At 48.9% G+C, this 20,837-nt stretch overlaps 1 protein-coding gene across 4 annotated transcripts in view; it reads right to left on the bottom strand.

Annotated features, from left to right (window-relative positions):
- nectin1b (nectin cell adhesion molecule 1b) overlaps positions 1 to 20,837 on the bottom strand; it is a 541,045-nt gene that overhangs the window by 12,690 nt on the left and 507,518 nt on the right. For 2 of the 4 annotated variants that reach the window (XM_072593457.1, XM_072593459.1), the window contains exon 8: positions 9,152 to 9,262. The exons of the other annotated variants lie outside the window; for them this stretch is intronic. In XM_072593457.1, coding sequence (XP_072449558.1) covers positions 9,152 to 9,262 — 111 coding nt within the window. The remainder of the gene's footprint in view (positions 1 to 9,151; positions 9,263 to 20,837) is intronic. 4 annotated transcript variants of the gene reach the window in all.

The following is a 20,837-nucleotide window of genomic DNA, read 5'->3' as shown; positions in this document are numbered from 1 at the left end:
GAAGAGAGGAAGGGGGGAGAGAGAGATACAGATGGGGGAGGGGGGAAAGGCGGGGTGAGAGGGGAGAGAGAGAGGGGGGGAGAGAGAGAGATAAAGAGAGAGGGAGAGAGAGAGGGAGAGAGAGGGGGAGAGAGGAAGAAAGAGAGAGATGGAGAGGGAGGGAGAGAGAGAGGGGGAGAGAGAGAGATGGGGGGGAAAGTGAGAGAGATAGAGAGGGGAGAGAGAGGGAGAGAGAGGGAGAGAGAGGTGAGAGAGAGAGAGGGGGGGATGTGAGAGAGAGAAAGAGGGGGAGGGGGGAAAGAGAGAAAGAGAGAGGGGAGAGAGAGGGGGGGGGGAGCATTCCAGGAAAGAAAGGAAACACAAGAAAGAGGAGAAAATGTCAGTAACAGAGGAAAAAATTGAAAAAAATGGAACTTGTGCAGAAATTTTTTAAAAAGAGTAAACATTCTGCTAATGAGTGAACTAATATACAATACAAGTTGGCATTAGGCCCAGATTACAGTCATCTCAACTAACAGTCACTTCATCTATAACATCAACAAATGAACAAATTCAAATCTGACCATTACTGTGTGACTGAAAAGAAACCAGATCCCATTAGGAATGCCCAACATTCCCTTAGTTTCACACCACTCAGCACTCTCTGCTGCTACTATCGGGAATCTGTTTTACTCACTCACAGGATGTGGGGGTGGGGAGGGTCACTGACTGGGCCGTCCCTAGTTGCCCCTTGAGAAGGTGGGGGTGAGCTGCCTTCTTGAACCGTGGCAGTCCAGGTACTATAGGTTGACCCACAATGCTCTTAGGGAGGGAATTCCAGGAGTTTGGATGTTTTGAAGGAATGGTGGCATGTTTCCAATTTAGGATGGTGAGTGGCTTGGAGGGGAACTTGCAGGGGGTGGCGTTCCCATGTAGCTGCAGCCCTTGTCCTTCTAGATGGAAGTGGTTGTGGGTTTGGATGATGCTATCAGAGGGACCTGGGTAAGTTATTCCAGTGCATCTTGTAGGTGGTAATCACTGCTACCACTGCATTTATGGTGGATGAATTTTATAGAAAGGATTGAATTTATATAGCATCTTTCTTGGACTCAGGATCTCAAAGAGCATTTCCAAAGTTTAGGAAACACAACAGGAGTCCATAAATAACAATTGCAAAATCTCTGACTCTAACCCTGGCCCTGTCTTTTACTGACTTTTCACAACTGGAAGGAGAGCTGAACAGGTCAGTGTATTCCATCTGAAGGTGTAACCAAGATCAGGCCATCGGTAAAACAACTCGAATCACACTCAAAGGCAGAAGGAAGACCCCATCTGTTTTGTGGAAGATTCTTTCTCCCAGTCTTAGGTGTCTGTGTTTCTGGTTTACCCGAAGGAATACTGTATCAGGAGGTGTGTTCCAGGGGAACTGACTGCATTGGGAGAACCACCTGTCTGATACCCCAGTATGTCTCGCAGTGAGGAAGGTAAGTGGTGTGTTTGTGTCTCCTGCAATGGAATGCAATTGTAAGGGACTATTGCTGCAGGATGTTGGTGGAACCACACCTGGAATACCTTGGATAATTTCAATCTTCTTACAAAAGGAAGGATACACTCACTTTAACCAAAGTGCAAGTGAGGGTCACTAGACTGATTTGCTTCACAAGACAGAGTTATCTTGTGAGCAGAATGAAGTTTAGCCTCTGGACTGTCGGAAGATGGAGATGTTCTCTATCAGTAAACCTCTGGAAGGTTTGACAGGGTAGACACTGAGAGGCTGATTCTGCCCGGGCTGCAGAGATTTCATTGATGATAAGGCATCATCTGTTTAGGGTTGAGACGTGGAGAAGTATTTTCACTGAGTGGGTTATGAAACTCCAGGAGGCACTGGCCCACAGCGTCGTGGATGCTCGGTCACTGAGTACGTCCAAGGCTGAGCTTCATAGATATCCCACTCAAAAAAGGATTGTGGGTTTTGGACAGGAAAATGGCATTGAGTCAGAAGGTAGCTAGCATTATATTGAATGACAGGGGTGAGGGGCTGAATGGCCTTCTCCTGTTGCTATTTCTCATGTTCTGTTGTCAGTTTGTTGTGATGACTACAGTTCTATAACAGTACACTTTCAATGGACGAAATCATACTTTGAATGCTGTTTCGTCATTGCTAAAAGATCCTGCAATACTGTTAAATAAGTTCCTGCCTGTTTCCAATCAATTCACTCTAATGCCTGGGAAAGGTTACCATTGTTGGGAGAACATTAAGGTGTATGATAGAATGGTGATATTGATTACCAGGACTCGGGAAACTGATGAGAGTGGATGCGACATTGTGCAGCCCTGAACAGTCAGTCTAATGATGACTCGATTACGCCATAACCAGACCCACTTACATTCAGATCACTCACAACCATCACAAGCAGCCTCAGCAACATCTCTGTGAGGCAGAAAGAGGGCACAGTATCTGGAAAAAAATCTCACCAGTGCAGGTAGAACACAGTGTGTTCCAATTCGTACAACAGAATAAAACTGATTCAGGGAAAATTGGTTTCCTGCTAGTTTTTCGCACAAACACATTGTCAAGATGACACAGCAGGACAAGTATTCATAGACATAGAAACCTGTCCTCCCAGTGAGAGTCAGGGTGTGTGGGGGACCCTGTACCCCAGTGAGAGTCAGTGTGTGTGGGGGACCCTGTACCCCAGTGAGAGTCAGTGTGTGTGGGGGTGACCCCGTACCCCAGTGAGAGTCAGTGTGTGTGGGACCCCGTACCCCAGTGAGAGTCAGTGTGTGTGGGACCCCATACCCCAGTGAGAGTCAGTGTGTGTGTGGGACCCTGTACCCCAGTGAGAGTCAGTGTGTGGGGGTGACCCCGTCCCCCAGTGAGAGTCAGTGTGTGTGAGGACCCTGTACCCCAGTGAGAGTCAGTGTGTGTGAGGACCCTGTACCCCAGTGAGATTCAGTGTGTGTGGGGGACCCTGTACCCCAGTGAGAGTCAGTTTGTGTGGGGGACCCTGTACCCCAGTGAGAGTCAGTGTGTGTGTGTGGGACCCTGTACCCCAGTGAGAGTCAGTGTGTGTGAGGACCCTGTACCCCAGTGAGAGTCAGTGTGTGGGGGTGACCCCGTACCCCAGTGAGAGTCAGTGTGTGTGAGGACCCTGTACCCCAGTGAGAGTCAGTGTGTGGGGGTGACCCCGTACCCCAGTGAGAGTCAGTGTGTGTGGACCCTGTACCCCAGTGAGAGTCAGTGTGTGTGAGGACCCTGTACCCCAGTGAGAGTCAGTGTGTGTGGACCCTGTACCCCAGTGAGAATCAGTGTGTGTGGGGGACCCTGTACCCCACTGAGAGTCAGTGTGTGTGGGGGACCCTGTACCCCAGTGAGAGTCAGTGTGTGTGAGGACCCTGTACCCCAGTGAGAGTCAGTGCGTGGGGGTGACCCCGTCCCCCAGTGAGAGTCAGTGTGTGTGTGAGGACCCTGTACCCCAGTGAGAGTCAGTGTGTGAGGGGGAACCTGTACCCCAGTGAGAGTCAGTGTGTGTGTGTGACCCTGTACCCCAGTGAGAGTCAGTGTGTGTGGGGGACCCTGTACCCCAGTGAGAGTCAGTGTGTGTGGGACCCTGTACCCCAGTGAGAGTCAGTGTGTGTGGGACCCCGTCCCCCAGTGAGAGTCAGTGTGTGTGAGGACCCCGTCCCCCAGTGAGAGTCAGTGTGTGTGTGGGCCCCGTACCCCAGTGAGAGTCAGTGTGTGTGAGGACCCCGTCCCCCAGTGAGAGTCAGTGTGTGTGGGACCCTGTACCCCAGTGAGAGTCAGTGTGTGTGTGGGACTGTACCCCAGTGAGAGTCAGTGTGTTTGTGGGACTGTACCCCAGTGAGAGTCAGTGTGTGTGGGGGACCCCGTCCCCCAGTGAGAGTCAGTGTGTGTGGGGGACCCCGTACCCCAGTGAGAGTCAGTGTGTGTGTGGGACCCTGTACCCCAGTGAGAGTCAGTGTGTGTGTGTGGGACCCCGTACCCCAGTGAGAGTCAGTGTGTGTGAGGGACCCCTTACCTCAGTGAGAGTCAGTGTGTGTGGGTGGGACCCCGTACCCCAGTGAGAGTCAGTGTGTGTGGGTGACCCCGTACCCCAGTGAGAGTCAGTGTGTGTGTGACCCTGTACCCCAGTGAGAGTCAGTGTGTGTGAGGGACCCCTTACCTCAGTGAGAGTCAGTGTGTGTGGGTGGGACCCCGTACCCCAGTGAGAGTCAGTGTGTGTGGGTGACCCCGTACCCCAGTGAGAGTCAGTGTGTGTGTGACCCTGTACCCCAGTGAGAGTCAGTGTGTGTGAGGACCCTGTACCCCAGTGAGAGTCAGTGTGTGTGGGCCCTGTACCCCAGTGAGAGTCAGTGTGTGTGAGGACCCTGTACCCCAGTGAGAGTCAGTGTGTGTGGACCCTGTACCCCAGTGAGAGTCAGTGTGTGTGTGGGACCCTGTACCCCAGTGAGAGTCAGTGTGTGTGTGTGACCCCGTACCCCAGTGAGAGTCAGTGTGTGGGTGTGACCCCGTACCCCAGTGAGAGTCAGTGTGTGTGTGGGACCCTGTACCCCAGTGAGAGTCAGTGTGTGTGCGGGCCCTGTACCCCAGTGAGAGTCAGTGTGTGGGGGTGACCCTGTCCCCCAGTGAGAGTCAGTGTGTGTGGACCCTGTACCCCAGTGAGAGTCAGTGTGTGTGTGGGACCCTGTACCCCAGTGAGAGTCAGTGTGTGTGTGTGACCCCGTCCCCCAGTGAGAGTCAGTGTGTGTGGGGGACCCCGTACCCCAGTGAGAGTCAGTGTGAGTGTGGGCCCCGTACCCCAGTGAGAGTCAGTGTGTGTGGGGGTGACCCCGTACCCCAGTGAGAGTCAGTGTGTGTGAGGACCCTGTACCCCAGTGAGAGTCAGTGTGTGTGTGGGACCCCGTACCCCAGTGAGAGTCAGTGTGTGTGCGGGCCCTGTACCCCAGTGAGAGTCAGTGTGTGTGTGGGACCCTGTACCCCAGTGAGAGTCAGTGTGTGTGCGGGCCCTGTACCCCAGTGAGAGTCAGTGTGTGTGTGGGACCCTGTACCCCAGTGAGAGTCAGTGTGTGGGTGTGACCCCGTACCCCAGTGAGAGTCAGTGTGTGTGTGGGACCCTGTACCCCAGTGAGAGTCAGTGTGTGGGTGTGACCCCGTACCCCAGTGAGAGTCAGTGTGTGTGTGGGACCCTGTACCCCAGTGAGAGTCAGTGTGTGTGGGGGACCCTGTACCCCAGTGAGAGTCAGTGTGTGTGGGACCCTGTACCCCAGTGAGAGTCAGTGTGTGTGTGGGACCCTGTACCCCAGTGAGAGTCAGTGTGTGGGGGACCCTGTACCCCAGTGAGAGTCAGTGTGTGTGTGGGACCCTGTACCCCAGTGAGAGTCAGTGTGTGTGGGCCCTGTACCCCAGTGAGAGTCAGTGTGTGTGGGGGACCCTGTACCCCAGTGAGAGTCAGTGTGTGTGGGGGACCCTGTACCCCAGTGAGAGTCAGTGTGTGTGTGTGGGACCCTGTACCCCAGTGAGAATCAGTGTGTGTGTGTGGGACCCTGTACCCCAGTGAGAGTCAGTGTGTGTGAGGACCCTGTACCCCAGTGAGAGTCAGTGTGTGTGAGGACCCTGTACCCCAGTGAGAGTCAGTGTGTGTGGGGGACCCCGTCCCCCAGTGAGAGTCAGTGTGTGTGGGGGACCCTGTACCCCAGTGAGAGTCAGTGTGTGTGGGACCCCGTACCCCAGTGAGAGTCAGTGTGTGTGGGGGACCCTGTACCCCAGTGAGAGTCAGTGTGTGGGGGACTCTAGAAGATCTAAAAATGGTGTCTTGGAGAGACTGTGATAAAATTGAAGCTCAGTGTGGGATGAATGTTGTGGTAAATTGTGTTGGAGCTGAGCTCAGGCAGATACATCGCCCCATGATCCTGTGTAGACCTGGCAACGATTAACCAACATCACAGACCATAGAGGAAACTCCGTGGGACATTGTGAGACAAGATGAGGAACAAGTTTTTAATTTGTTAAATGTCAGCACAGTTTTAGAATCCTCCCGTTGACTTTAACCTCTGATCTCTTCCTACACAGACTGATAATATTACTTTTCATATGCCATCCTCTGAATGTCTGACTCACGCTCTCTTGCTCCCTCCATCTCTCCTCATCATGTTCTCCTCTCCTCACCCATTATTCCCCGATAGCTCAATACCTGGATCAAAAACAGAAATTGCTGGAAGGGTGACTGGACCTGAAACATTAACTCTGATTTCTCTCCACAGATCCTGCCAGACCTGCTGAGCTTTTCCAGCAATTTCTGTTTCTGTTTCTGTCTCTGATTTCCAGAATCTGTGGTTGAGTTGGTTTTTATTGATCTCAGTCCCTGGGCCAGTTTTGTTTCTCTGCCTCTTTCTGGAGGATTTCAAAATACAAACTGACCATTGATCATAGTGTCCTGACTGAATTACTCTTCTGTGCAATTCTTTTTAACCTGGCATTCTGGACCACCTCCGGGCAGCTCAACAAAAATTATTCAAACAATGTTCTGACAGGGGTAGGGTGTGATCTGAGTTCTGTTCGTTTTCAGAAATGCACAAGGTCCTGTTTCTCCAACAGCCTATGTGTTCAGTGACCAACACTGGCTCCTGATCACATAACCTCCTGATTTTAAAAGTGTTATCCTGGTTTTCAAATTCCCTCATGGCTTCATCCTCTCTCCCCCCAAGAGACTGACTGTCTCTAACTCTGGCCCTTTGCTCAGCTCTGATTATAATTCCCTCCAAGCTGGTGTTTGGGCCTCATGTTCTCTCCCCGACCCTCCCCACCTCTCTCTCTCTCTCTCACTCAGTCTCATCCTTTAAACAGCTCATCCAATCCATTCCTTTGGTATGTCGTGTGGTCTCTGTTCTCTAACAGCTACTTACGTGGTCAATATCTGTGATGGCAGCATTCCTATACAGCACCTTGGGAGACGTTATCTTATTAGAAGGGCTACTTGTTTGAACTGTGTTGGGGGGTGGGTTGGAGGAGGCAGTGGGGTGGGGGTGAGTATCTGACCCCGTGGGGAGGTACCAGACTTGGTGGGGGGGGGGGGGGGTGGTGAGGGTGGTATCTGACCCTGGGGTGACTGATCTTGAGCTGATCCTTTACTGCGGATTGGTCTGGGTGCAGCTGGCAATCTCTGGATCATCAACCTCAGAACTTTCTGATTGGCTGCAGTTCCCAAGGTGACCCACTTCCTTGGAGCCACAATGGGTCGGTTAGGAATTTAATCTGGGTGAGGGGGAGAATCAAGGCCACTTAGGGTCTGAAACCCTTCATCAGGAAGAGCTCAGTCACCTCGAAATCTTTGATCATTTTAGAGACAACAGGAGAACCAGAGGGAGAGGGGGAGAAAGGGAGGGAGGGAGAGGGGGAGAGAAGGGGGAGAGGGAGAGGAAGGGAGGGGGGAGAGAGGGAGAGAGAGTGAGGGAGGGAGAAGGAGGGGGGAGAGGGAGAGGGAGGGAGAGGGGAAGATAGAGAGACAGAGACTGACAGAGGGGTAGAGAGAGAGGGAGGGAAAGGGGGAGGGAGAGGGGGAGAGAGAGAGGGGAGAGACAGAGACAGAGGAGGGAAGAATTGAGAGAGGGAGAGGAGAGAGGGAGATAGATGGAGGGGAAGACAGGGTGAAGGAGGGACGGGGGAAATAGGAAGAATGAGAGGGTGTGAGATGGAAAACAGGAAATATAGAGAAAGGACACCAGGTGGAGAGATATCGAGAGAGAGAGAAGAAGAGATGGAGACAGAGATAGAAAAGAGCCAAATAGAGAGCAACTGAGAGTGGGTTTGACACAGTCTGATACTGAGAGACCCAGAACAGAAACACAATCAGAGGGAGAACGAGAAGGAAATATAGGAAGGAAAAACAGAACAGGGACTGCATGTGATAGAGACACAGAGTGTGTGTGTGAGAGAGAGGGAAAACAGTGTGGGACAGACAGACAGAGAGATTGAGGTGGGGGGGGAGAGAGAGAGAGACAGTGAAAGAGACAGACAGAGAGAGACAGAGAAAGAGACAGACGAGAGAGAGGGAATGAGAGAGACAGAGAGAGAGAGATAGACAGATGGGGGAGAGAGATGGAGGGAAAGTGGGAGACGGGGAGGGAGAGAGACATAGACAGAGAGAGAGAGAGAGAGAGAGAGAGAGAACAAACGAATGATAAATGACTTTAAGAGCAGCCCTGAAAATGATGTGAGGTCAGAGGCAGTGAGGAATTTATCATTCAGTGAAGAGAATGTAGGTTTGCCACAAATGATATGATTTATGGTGATGTGGTGAGGGCTCAATTATGAATGATCGCTGTCAGAGAGAGAGAGAGAGACAACACTCACACAGACACATACAGAGACACACAGACAGACAGACACACACACACAGACACATACAGAAACAAAGACAGACACACACACACACACACACACAAACCTAGAGACATAAACATGCAGAGACACACAGACAAACTAAGACGCGCGCACACAGGTACATACACAGAGACACAAACACGTAGAGACACACACAGACATACAGGTACACACAAGATACAGACACAGACACAGAGACACAAACATGTAGAGACACACACAGACATACAGGTACACACAAGATACAGACACAGACACAGAGACACAAACATGTAGAGACACACACACACATACAGGTACACACAAGATACAGACACAGACACAGAGACACAAACATGTAGAGACACACACAGACATACAGGTACACACAAGATACAGACACAGACACAGAGACACAAACACGCAGAGACACACATTGGCAAACAGACAGAGTCCTGGCTATAATCAGGCAACAATGTGATTTTGCAGCAAGTGGCGATGGTCAGGAATTGTTTGCATCAAAAGGTGTGATGCTGGAAAAGCCCAGCTGGTCAGGCAGCATCTGAGTAACAGGACAGTCAACGGTTCAAGCATAAACTCTTCATCAGGAGCTAATGCTCAGAACATTGACTCTCCTGCTCCTTGGGTCCTGCCTGGTCTGCTGTGCTTTTCCAGCACCTCCAGTCCTCACTTTTTCCTTGGAGTTGTTTGTGTGTTTGATGGTTAAATGCTGTCAGTATAAAGCTGGGGAAATGGTAAATGATTGACACTTGTGAACATGGGCAGGCTCACCGATTTCTCGGAGTGGGGAGATGGTTCTGGAGCAGCCAGGTCATAATACTGGGTCTGGACTGGAGTCTTCACAGCATCCTCTTCCTCCTTCGTGCTGTCCAGCTGTACCACCTGTAGACAATGATGGCCAGGTTAGCGGAAAGGGGGGGGGGAACAGAAAAACCTACCAGGGGCTCACTGAATCAGGGACCACTCCTGCATGTCAGAGACAGAATCAATACCAGACCCAGTCCCAAGCTGGTCCTACTGTACACAATAGTTCCAGTGCACAGATCCCTCAGCACAGAGCCTGAGATAGAGGATGTAGATGTGTGCGTACATGAGGTACATACATGTGAATGTGAGGGAGGCTGGGTGTGTGGGTGGGTGTGTATGTAAATATCTACATCTAATGCCTACTGAACTAGCCCCAACATCTTCCTGTGGGAGAGAATTCCACAGATTCACAACTTTTTGAGTGAAGAAACTCTTCCTCATCTCAGTCCTGAATGGCTTACCCCCTGTTCTTAGACTGTGACCCCTCATTCTGGTGGGTGGGTCCACAAGAACAGAATCAGGCCATTCAGCCCATCAAGCCTTCCCGAGGTGTGAGTTATGTTTGATACTATAATCAGTTTGAATCCAAGCAAGTAAAGAAGAACATTATACTTTGTTTGAGTGTGATTACTGTGTAAAACAGATTCAGTAAGAATAAAACCATATGACTCAGGTCAGTCAGAAGATGGTTTTGGTTTGTGGTTTTGTTGTTTTGTTTTGATATTATCAGATGAAGTTAGGCCAGAATATGTGAAGATGCCAAGAGGTAGAAGGTTTTTATTCAAAGACATGGTTATGTTTTAAATTGAAACAAAAACAGAAATTGCTGGAGAAACCCAGCAGGTCAGGCAGCATTTGTGGGAAGAAAGCAGAGTTAATATTTCAAGTCCAGTGATTGTTCTTCAGAACTGAGTTCTAACCCGAACCTAAAGACTTGGAATGTTAATTCTGTTTCTCTCACAGAATCCCAACAGTGCAGATAGAGGCCATTGCACCTTTTGAGCTTGGACCAACCCTCGGAAGGAATCCCACCCAGATCCACCCTCCACCCGATCCCTGTAACCCTACATTCCCCATGGCTAACCCACTTAAACTGCACATATTGGACTGTGGGAGGAAACCGGAGCACCCGGAGGAAACCCATACAGACACAGGGAGGATGTGCAAACTCCATACAGACAGGCGCCCGAGGCTGGAATAGAACCTGGGTCCCTGGTGCTGTGTGTGGGGCTGGGTGTTTGTGGAGGAATGTAGGGTATGGGTGTGTGTGCGTCTGTGTGTGTGTGTATGTGGTGGGTGTGGGAGGGGAGGTAAATGTGGGTGTGTGTGCACTCAGTTTGGAGTCTGCCGGTTTTGACAGTGATGTGGTTCGTTCCCATCACTCTGTACAATTCCAATCAATCATTTACGAGGTGTTGCTCAGATTGTGGTGTTCTACATGAGATGGGATCAGAGAGAAGGCTGTATATTGCAGCATTGTGAGGGCTTCACAAGTTAAACTTCAACCTGGAGGTGCCCTGGAGGCAGTGACACAGGCTGGAAGACCATCATGTATCTGACTAGTTGCCTGTGCCCACCTGCCTGTCACAAACAAGAATACATTCCACATTAAATAGTAAAATCCCATCAGTATTTCCAGCAGCATCTGGTTCCATTTCAGTGTCAGGGTCAGAAATCAAACAGATTTCACAAACAACTGTCACTCAATGAGGCAAGCTTGGAAATACAGTCTGTATCAATGTCTGTGTGTGTGTGTGTGTGTGTGTGTGTGTGTGTGTCAGTGTGTGTGTGTGTCTGTGTCAGTGTGTGTGTGTGTGTCAGTGTGTGTGTCAGTGTGTGTGTGTCAATGTGTGAGTGAGTCAGTGTGAGTGTCAGTGTGAGTGCGTGTCAGTGTGAGTGTGTGTGTGTGTGTGTGTCAGTGTGTGTGTGTCAGTGTGTGAGTGTCAGTGTGTGTGTGCGTCAGTGTGTGAGAGTGTCAGTGTGTGTGACAGTGTGAGAGTGTGTCAGTGTGTGAGTGTCAGTGTGTGTGTGTGTCAATGTGTGAGTGAGTCAGTGTGAGTGTCAGTGTGTATCAGTGTGAGTGTGAGTGTGAGTGTGTCAGTGCGAACGTCAGTGAGCGCCAGTGTGTGTGTCAGTGTGAGTGTGTGTGTCAGTGTGAGTGTCAGTGTGTGTGTCAGTGTGAGAGTGAGAGTGTGTGTGTCAATGTGTGAGTGAATCAGTGTGAGTGTCAGTGTGTATCAGTGTGAGTGTCAGTATGAGTGTGATTGTCAGTGTGAACGTCAGTGTGCGTCAGTGTGTGCATCAGTATGAGTGTGCGTGTCAGTGTGTGGGAGTGTCAGTGTGAGTGTCAGTGTGTGTTTGTCACTGTGAGTGAGTGTCAGTGTGAACGACTGTGTATGTCAGTGTGTCAACATGCATTAGTCAGTCAGTGTGTGTGTATGTGTGTGTGTGTGTGAGTGTTTGTGTGTGTGTGAGTGTTTGTGTGTGTGTGTGTGTGTGTGAATGCGTTAATGATGGCCGGATTTGAAAGGGGCAGTTGTGTCAGGCTGGACTGTGAGGAGGGATAAGCACTGGGGAATTGTGCACACTGGGGCACCATGGGGAGACTGGGCTGGTGTGCCTGGTAAACCAGGGGGTAGACTGAGTCAGATTGTGGTGCAAATGCAAAAATAAAACCAAGTCACAAGGCTGTAAGATGTTAATCAATCTTCAGCAAGAGAACCTCAACTCAGTGGCTGCTGTGACATGATACAAGAAACACGCCAAATCTTCAGAGGCGTGTAATGTCTAAAACCATGACTGTGATAGTCTGAGATCTCGATCTTGTTCATCACTAAAAACTGATTCAAACAATTAAAAAGTCAAGTCAGCTGAACCACAAATTGTTTCTCAGATTTGCAACGAATGTATTTTCTACAACAGTGTCTTTTCAACAATTGCATTGTATGAGAGTGGACTGTCTGAGCCCTATTCAAGATGGGAACCATTGACTTGTTCCATTAATAAGAGACTGAGAGACTCAGGCTGATAACTGCCTGACCAGGAGGAATCTGTGAACAGAAGGCTGGACCACATACAAGACCATTACACGACTGGCTATCGAAGTACTGAAATAGTATCCAAATTATGACAATATCACGTGTAACCAGCGAATACAGCAACAAACTAGTCATTAACAATTACAGGATCAGACACAATCCCAGTCATTATTACAACAGCTACCACCCAGTCCCAAACTATTACAGCTACCAATGCTCAACTATTACAGTATGACTGGAATCCAAAATTACAACAGTTACTCCATATCAAATGCCTCATTGGCTGGAAACTGTGTTTGAGGCACCTGACTGTAGTGGAAAATGCTTAAAAATGTATATATTTTTTTGCCTTCATCATTACTCAAGTATGACAATCCCACACCAATCCTTGACCATTTCAGTACCACATTGGTAGTTGAGAATGACAGTACCATCAAATATCAAATAATAACAGCACTGCACCAAGACCTGATTACTATAGCACCATACGATTATGATCCCAGCTGATCGTAATACTGAACAACTCAAATTCCGGACTGAAATCAGGCTTGGAGGCTGGAAGTGAAAGAGTGTGGTGCTGGAAAAGCACAGCTGACCAGGCAGCATCCGAGGAGCAGGTGAGTCAATGTTTCGAGCATAAACTCTTCATCAACTCTCCAACAGTGCGGCACTCCCTCAGTACTGACCCTCTGACAGTGCGGCACTCCCTCAGCACTAACCCTCTGACAGTGCGGCACTCCCTCAGTACTGACCCTCTGACAGTGCGGCACTCCCTCAGCACTAACCCTCTGACAGTGTGGCATTCCATCAGTACTGACCCTCTGACAGTGCGGCACTCCCTCAGCACTGACCCTCTGACAGTGCGGCACTCCCTCAGTACTGACCCTCTGACAGTGCGGCACTCCCTCAGCACTGACCCTCTGACAGTGTGGCATTCCATCAGTACTGACCCTCTGACAGTGCGGCACTCCCTCAGCACTGACCCTCCAACAGTGTGGCACTCCCTCAGTACTGACCCTCTGACAGTGCAGCGCTCCCTCAGCACTGACCCTCCAACAGTGTGGCACTCCCTCAGTACTGACCCTCTGACAGTGCAGCGCTCCCTCAGCACCAATCCTCCAACGGTGTGGCACTCCCTCAGTGCAGCGTTGGTCTGTGTTCTGTATTTCGATCTGATTGGTGCTGATGGACAGTTTCCCGTTGGTTTGTGGGTAACTCCAGGTTGAGTCCGGCCCTCCCATACCCTGACTCTGGGAACCCGAACCGAATTCCCACCAACGATCACAAAGGCGCTGTTCCTTTCCTGTGTTTTTGGAGTTCACTTCAAAGGCAGGTGTTACCACGGCAACAGCTGTGACCATCAGGGCCTGGCTGTGGGTTGGGGGATGGTTTGACAATGAGCTAACTTTACTGAAACCATCTCCTCATTTTTTATGGGAAAGCTTTTGATTTTAACACAAAAAGCACCTGAGGGAAATCAAATGTTTTTCACACAACAAATAACAATCATTTACAGTGTTTGAGATCAGATTTAATTATTTCTGGATGGCTGTGGCTCTTTGACAAAGTATTCTTTACTTTCCTTAATACGGCCAAATTCCTGCGTGATCTGATGGATCCAAAGCTCAGTGGTTATAGCATTGTTTGTGGTGAAGCCTTCAATGTGATTCCTGGCTGATCCAGAATAATTAAACATTTACAGGTTAGAATGAGGCCATTTAGCTCATCATGTTCATACTGGCCTCATACAGAAACCCTGTTACACCACACCCTGTAATAATTCCACACCCCACACAGCCTTCCTCTTTAAAAATTAACCAATTCTCTCCGAAAGCCACAAATGTACCCGCCTCCCTCAATGGGCTGAATGGCCTGCTTCTACAGTGTAGGGATTTTATGAGGAACCAATGCGAATCCTCCATTTTGGAGCTCCCATAACATTGTGGAGCTCTTACTGCCTGGCAATGCCCACTGCTCTCTGTGGTATTCCAGGCAACTGCGGAGGATGGAGCTGGGAAAGAACTTGACATCCCCTTGAGAATCAGCTGCCCAAAGTTGAACCTCATTAATTCGCGGATTTTATTGATCTCAATATTCTGGTGTTCCTGGGCAAGCCAGTGGCTGAGAAGACTCAAGCAAGCAGATGGGAGTAGTTTAGTTTGGGAGTGTGTTCAGCATGGACGTGTTGGGCTGAAGGGTCTGTTTCCGTGTCGTATGACTCCATGACTCTCATTACTGACAAACATCCTGAGTCACTGGTGGAGTTTTTACTCTGGGCCTGACAATTCCAGTCTCCTCTGGCTGCCTTACCATCTTCCAACCTCCATGACTCTCCAGCATCTCCATAACTAATGGTGAACCCGTTAGAATCTTGGCCAGAATCATATTGAGCAGAGATCTTGGAAGACTGGGCAGTGTAATATATTGTAATAGCCCAATATTTTCACAGAATCACAGAACTGTTCTAGTGCAGAACGAGGCCATTTAGCCCGTCATGCCTTCACCTGGAATACTGTCCTCTGTACTTGGCTCATTGATCAGGATATGTTCGACTTAGTCAGTGTGATAGACAGCAGAGGAGATCACAGCGAAATCCAAAACTCATCTTTCTCTGAACCCATCCCAAAGTCCCATGTTTGGTGATTGGCGTTGGCTCCCACTTTGGTAACACAAAGTTCTCGTTGTTGTCTGCAAATCCCTGCTTGTGATCTCATCCTTCCCTGTCTCTAATCTCTCTGATGCCCAACCACAGGCTGCCATTACTGACCAATAATATTCACATAGCCAATCAGCGAGGGCAGTATGGAGAATGTTACACTTCCAGACACAAAAAGGAGTTGTAAACATTCCCTCCCCAAACCTCTCTCTTTCTCTCTTTCCTCCTTTAAGATATTCTTTTGAACTGCTCTCTTTACAAACCCACTGGTCACTTGTCTTAAATCCCCTTATGTACCTCAAGCACAACTTTTGTTTGATAATTTCTCCTACTAGGTGTCATTTTGGGATATTTTCTCACATTAAAGGTGCTACATAACTCAAGCTGCTGTTACTATGACCAACAGAAGGTACGCTGGGCTAGGGCTCCCCCTATAGGTGTGCCATCTGGAGACTCCAAACAGACAACGTCCAGAAGGGAAGGTCCGAAAGTCTTTGTTACATTCTGATGGAGTGCTCTCCAGTGGCTGAGTCATTGATTTCTGTCCAACGAATCTAATCAGCAGTTATTCTAATTGCCCACCTCTTCCTTAAACGAGATACTTAATAGTAATTTGCTACAATTGAAGCCCGTAATTTAATTATGCACCAAGCAGCAATTAAATGATACAGTCACAACATGACCAAATGAGTCCACCGGTCTAGAATGAACTGCTTCCTCCCAGCCATCCTCTCTCTCCCCTGTCCCTTCCTTTTCTCTCTCTCCCTCTCCCTTCCTTTACTCTCTCTCTTCCCCCACCTTCCTTTTCTCTCTCTCTCTCCTGCCCTCCATCTCTCTCTCCCCGACTTCCATATCTCTCTCTCTTTCCCACCTTCCATCTCTCTTTCTCCCCCACCCTCCATCACTCTCTCTCTCTCACACCCGCCCTCCATCTCTCTCTCTTTCTCCCCACCTTCCATCTGTCTGTCCCCACTCTCCATCTCTCTCTCTCACCCCCACCCTCCATCTCTCTCTCTCACCCCCACCCTCCATCTCTCTCTCTCTCTCCCCCGCCCTCTATCTCTCTCTTTCCCCCACCTTCCATCTCTCTCTCTCTCTCCCCCACCCTCCATCTCTCTCTCTCTCCCCCACCCTCCATCTCTCTCTCTCTCTCCCTCGCCCTCCATCTCTCTCTCTCTTCCCTACCCTCTATCTCTCTCTCTCTCTCACCCTTGCCTTCCATCTCTCTCTCTCTCTCTCTCTCTCGCTCTCTCCCAGCTCTCTCTCTCTCCTGAGTGGAATACCTATTCAAGGCTAAACTGTTCCTTCTGACAAAACGAACTGCATGGGGTTCTGCTCCAGACAGTTCTCTCAGAGAGTCCCATGACTCCCTATCCACATGTGTGCCCTTCTTCAGGAAGGGCTGATGCCCGAAACGTCGATTCTCCTGCTCCTTTGATGCTGCCTGACCTGCTGCGCTTTTCCAGCAACACATTTTTAAGCTCTAATCTCCAGCATCTGCAGTCCTCACTTTTTCCTCAGTCACTATTTTGCTGTAAAGTATTGAAATGAGGGAAAACTGCTGGCAATAATGCACATCAGCTCCAGCTACAGCAAATGCAGCATCCACCTCAAATCTTTTACTAAAAGCTAAGTGACTCACAGGTGATGTTCACCACTGCAGACAAAGGTAAAGTCACTGCAGTCCTGAAGGTCATCACACCCTAGCTGAAGGGAGAGGTTGAGGAGGAATGTTCCTCACAGTGAGCTCAGCTGTTACAGGAATTGAACCCACACTGTTGGTATCACCCTGCATTAAAGCTACCCGTCTATTGGTCATGGTTACCACAAAGGAGCCTCTTTCTCAATCTCTCCCCTGTCCCTCGTGAGCGACCTGTCCCATGATGACCTGACCACTGCAGTGGGGAGAGGCGTCACATTACTGTGGTCGACGGTGCCACATTTCCCTCTGTTTATATCTGCTCATGTGAGATTGTGTCTCAAAACCATGAAATCTCACCTCTCCACTTGTTGGTGATCTCAAACTATAAAGCAATTGTTTTTTATTTCACTTTGGAATGTAATAATCACCTGAACAGGCCTTGGTGGAGGTTCCTGCATTTACATAGCTCCCGTGGGTAGACTCCAATTCACAACTCCCCAGGCACTTCATTGGATTGGGAGCGTTGGACAATAATACACTGGCTGCTCATCTGATAACACCTCAATTTGTTTTCGAATCGCTCTTGTGTTTAAATCCTGGCAGCCCCATGGAACCTTGGAGATCTCTATGCTTAGAGTAATTTTGTTTCCCTAATCTTTGACCCTTCACTGTCAGTGACTGCTTCCTGCTGCCTGACCCCCAGGCTCTGGAATTTCAACCCTGGAGCTCTCTGCCTCACTTTCCTTGTTTAATACCCTGTTTTAAAGTCACATCTGTGACACACCATTTGCTCACATATACTAATGCCTCCTTTTATGCTGTTGTGTCAAAATTTGTGCCATAATGCTCCTCTTTGGGGGATTTGGGGGATCTTACTATTCTGCTATAATTGGAGCTATGTAAATGCAAGGAGTTGCTATTTAAAATATGCCAAAATATTACCTCTTCATCGAAGCTGATTGGCACAAAGTCCTGACTGAGAAGTGGGTATCGGGACCTTAGGAACCTCCTGAGCCAATGGTGCCCCTCGTGAAGATGTTTTGCTGACTGGGTATTTGTACAGAGAGGGGTGTTATGGACCAGACCAGACCAGACCAGACCAGACCCCCTCAAAATATTTAAGAAAGTAACCTAGACCCTATGCTTTTCTTATTTTAAAGGTAGATGCGAGGTACTGTGTTCCAGATGCAATTCGATTGGTCAAACTATTCAATGTTGAAGAGGAACTTGGAATAACATTGGAATAACATTGCTATTGGAAAACTGAACAGACTGGTCAATTATTTTACTATGAAATAGTAAGTGTTCCAGTACAGTAACATCCCACAAACTCAGTCTTGGCAAAAAGGCAAGTTCAGAATAACAGATTGTCTCCTGGGCAATCCTATCAGCAAGAAAGAGATACAGGCAGCAGCTCCCAAGAGAGATGGGCGGGGGTGGGGAGAGAGGGAGACAAAGGGAGAGAGAGAGAGAGATACAGAGAGGGAGAGAGAGAGAGAGAGAGAAAGATACAGAGAGGGAGAGAGAGAGAGACAGACAGAGAGGGAGAGACAGAGAGAGACAGAGAGAGAGGGAGAGAGAGAGACAGAGACAGAGAGAAACAGAGACAGAGACAGAGAGGGAGGGAGAGAGACAGACAGAGAAGGAGAGACCCAGAGAGACAGAGACAGAGAGGGGGAGAGAGGAGACAGAGACAGAGAGGGAGACAGACAGAGAGGGAGAGAGAGAGAGAGAGAGAGGGAGAGAGAGAGAGAGAGATACAGAGAGGGAGAGAGAGAGAGAGAAAGAAAGATACAGAGAGGGAGAGAGAGAGACACACAGAGAGGGAGAGACAGAGAGAGACAGAGAGAGAGGGAGAGAGAGAGACAGAGACAGAGAGAAACAGAGACAGAGACAGAGAGAGGAGACAGAGACAGAGAGGGAGACAGACAGAGAGGGAGAGACAGAGAGGGAGAGACAGAGAGAGAGAGGGAGAGAGAGAGAGAGAGAGAGAGAGAGTTAGAGACAGATAGAAACAGAGACAGTGAGAGAGAGGACACAGAGACAGAGAGAAAGAGAGAGGGAGAGAGAGAGAAAGGGAGCGGGGAGGGGAGAGATTTGCATCTGTGAGATTTTGACCACATCCACTCAAGCTGGTTCTGTTGTACCAATGTTTTTTTTAAAAAGCCTCACAATTTGCTTCTTTTCTTATAGACTGCTCAGCACCTATCCATCAGTACTCTCCAAATGAAAACAGGACAAAACACTCCTCCTAAAGCCACAGTATCATCACTGGGGTCTGTTTAGCTCAGTTGGCTGGATTGCTGGTTTACAATGTGGAGTGATGCTAACACCAGGGGTTTGAATCATGCACTGGTCACTGTGACGGCTTTGCTTTCTCAACCTTACCTGAGGTGTGGTAACTATCAGGTTACAAACCTCACCAATCACCCTTCTCTCTGATAATGGCAGCTTAATGTTTGCTCATACAGAACCAGTCGAACAATTTAGGGTCAAATTTGACACCACAAAGAATGTTGGGAAAAAGGAAGACCTGTATTTGTATAGCGCCTTCTGTGCCCAGCAGAAGTCCCAAAGAACTTGACAACTAATGAAGTACGTCTGAAATTTAACGCAGGGAATGTGGTAGTATCAGGAAATTCACAAAAAATTCACAAAACCAGCAATGTGATGATGACCAGCACATCTGTTCCTGTGATCTTCCTGAAGGGATATGTATTGGTCAGTGCACACAGGAGATGCTGCCTGAACTGCTGTGCTCTTCCAGCACCACTAATCCAGAATCTGGTTTCCAGCATCTGCAGTCATTGTTTTTACCACTCAGGAGAACGCCTCTGTCTACTTGGAAATAGTCCTCCAGGACTTTTATATCTGCCTGACAGGACAATCAGAGGCTTGAGGTTAACATCATATCAGCATCCCATGTGTTCACTTTGATTTTCTTTGTGCATTCAGGTTCTGGAGCAGGGACTGAACCTGCGATCTTCAGGTTCAAAGGCACAATGAAACAAGTGAGCAGTTCGTAAACTGAACCACACTGACTAGATGAACATGTCCTTGAGAACTGGTTTAGTGTGTTTGGGTTGCAATGGTGTTACTCTAATGCTCTCCAAACTGTCTGGGGAAACTGATTGTCACTGAGCTGGTAATTGGAGGCTATTCCCTAAAGGCATGTGTTCAAATCCTGCAGCAGGTGGTGTTTAAATTCAATGAATAAATCTGGAATGTAAAACTAGTCTCAGTGATAGTAACCACAACAGCCATTGTTTAAAATCACATCAAGTTCACCAATGTTCCAAAGAAGACTCATGTTCAACTTGAAATGTTAACTTTGTTTCTTTCTCTGCAGGTGCTGCCAGACCTGCTGAGTTTCTCTAGCCATGTCTGTGTTTGTCTTGGGTTGCTCTCTGGTTAGCAACGCTGCCTCCCAGCGCCAGGGACCCGGGTTCGATTCCAGCCTCGGGCGGCTGTCTGTTTGGAGTTTGCGCGTTGTCTGCATGGCTCTCCTCCCACAGTCCAAAGATGTGCAGGTTGGATGGATTGGCCACAGGAGGATGCAGGGTTACAGGGATGGGGGTAGGTCTGGTTGGGATGATCTTTGGAGGGTCGGGATGGACTTGATGGGCTGAATGGCCTGCTTTCACACTGTAGGGATTCTATGATCATCATGCTTTTTAGAAAAGGAATACACTGTCCAATCCTAACCTGGCTGACATGTGACTCCCGTTGGAAAACATGATCGTCTCTGAAATGACCGAGTAGGTCACTCATGTTCAAGGGGCAATCAGGGAGGGCAACATATTCTGACCCAGCCAGTGACACCCCACACATCAGGAAAGCATAAAGATTGACTTCACTGGGAGCCACGCTGCTCTGTGGGATGCAGGGTTAACTGATAGAATCTTTGACTAAAATCAATACAGTAACAGTGTAGTTTCTAACCAATCAATAAGATAACAGCTTATTTTAGCCAGTGTATGAGGCACAGTCAGTCCTTGTCAGACTCTGCTTATGTGATGAATACAGAAACAAATGATTGAGCGGCTTTCGCAAATTGAGCATGGTTCCGTATTTACGACTTGGACCGGAGCAAATCAATTTTCCTGACACCGAGCTAAATGTTTCACTTGATTCCTGCAGAATCTGTCCCTTAGTTTATAAGCTCCAGGGAGCAAACAGCTCCCCCACCCCTCCACCAGCATCTGGCACCGGCTGTATATCCGACCCTGTACTGGCAGCATCGATACAAACAGTGGGGCCTGAGAGATACCGAACAAAACCGGGCGAAACCCCACACAACCCAGTCCAGGGGTA

Source organism: Chiloscyllium punctatum, chromosome 23, assembly GCF_047496795.1.
Source record: "Chiloscyllium punctatum isolate Juve2018m chromosome 23, sChiPun1.3, whole genome shotgun sequence".
Classification (NCBI taxonomy): domain Eukaryota; kingdom Metazoa; phylum Chordata; class Chondrichthyes; order Orectolobiformes; family Hemiscylliidae; genus Chiloscyllium; species Chiloscyllium punctatum.
The sequence above is the reverse complement of the archived record's forward strand: the minus strand, read 5'-3'. Positions and strand labels throughout refer to the sequence as shown.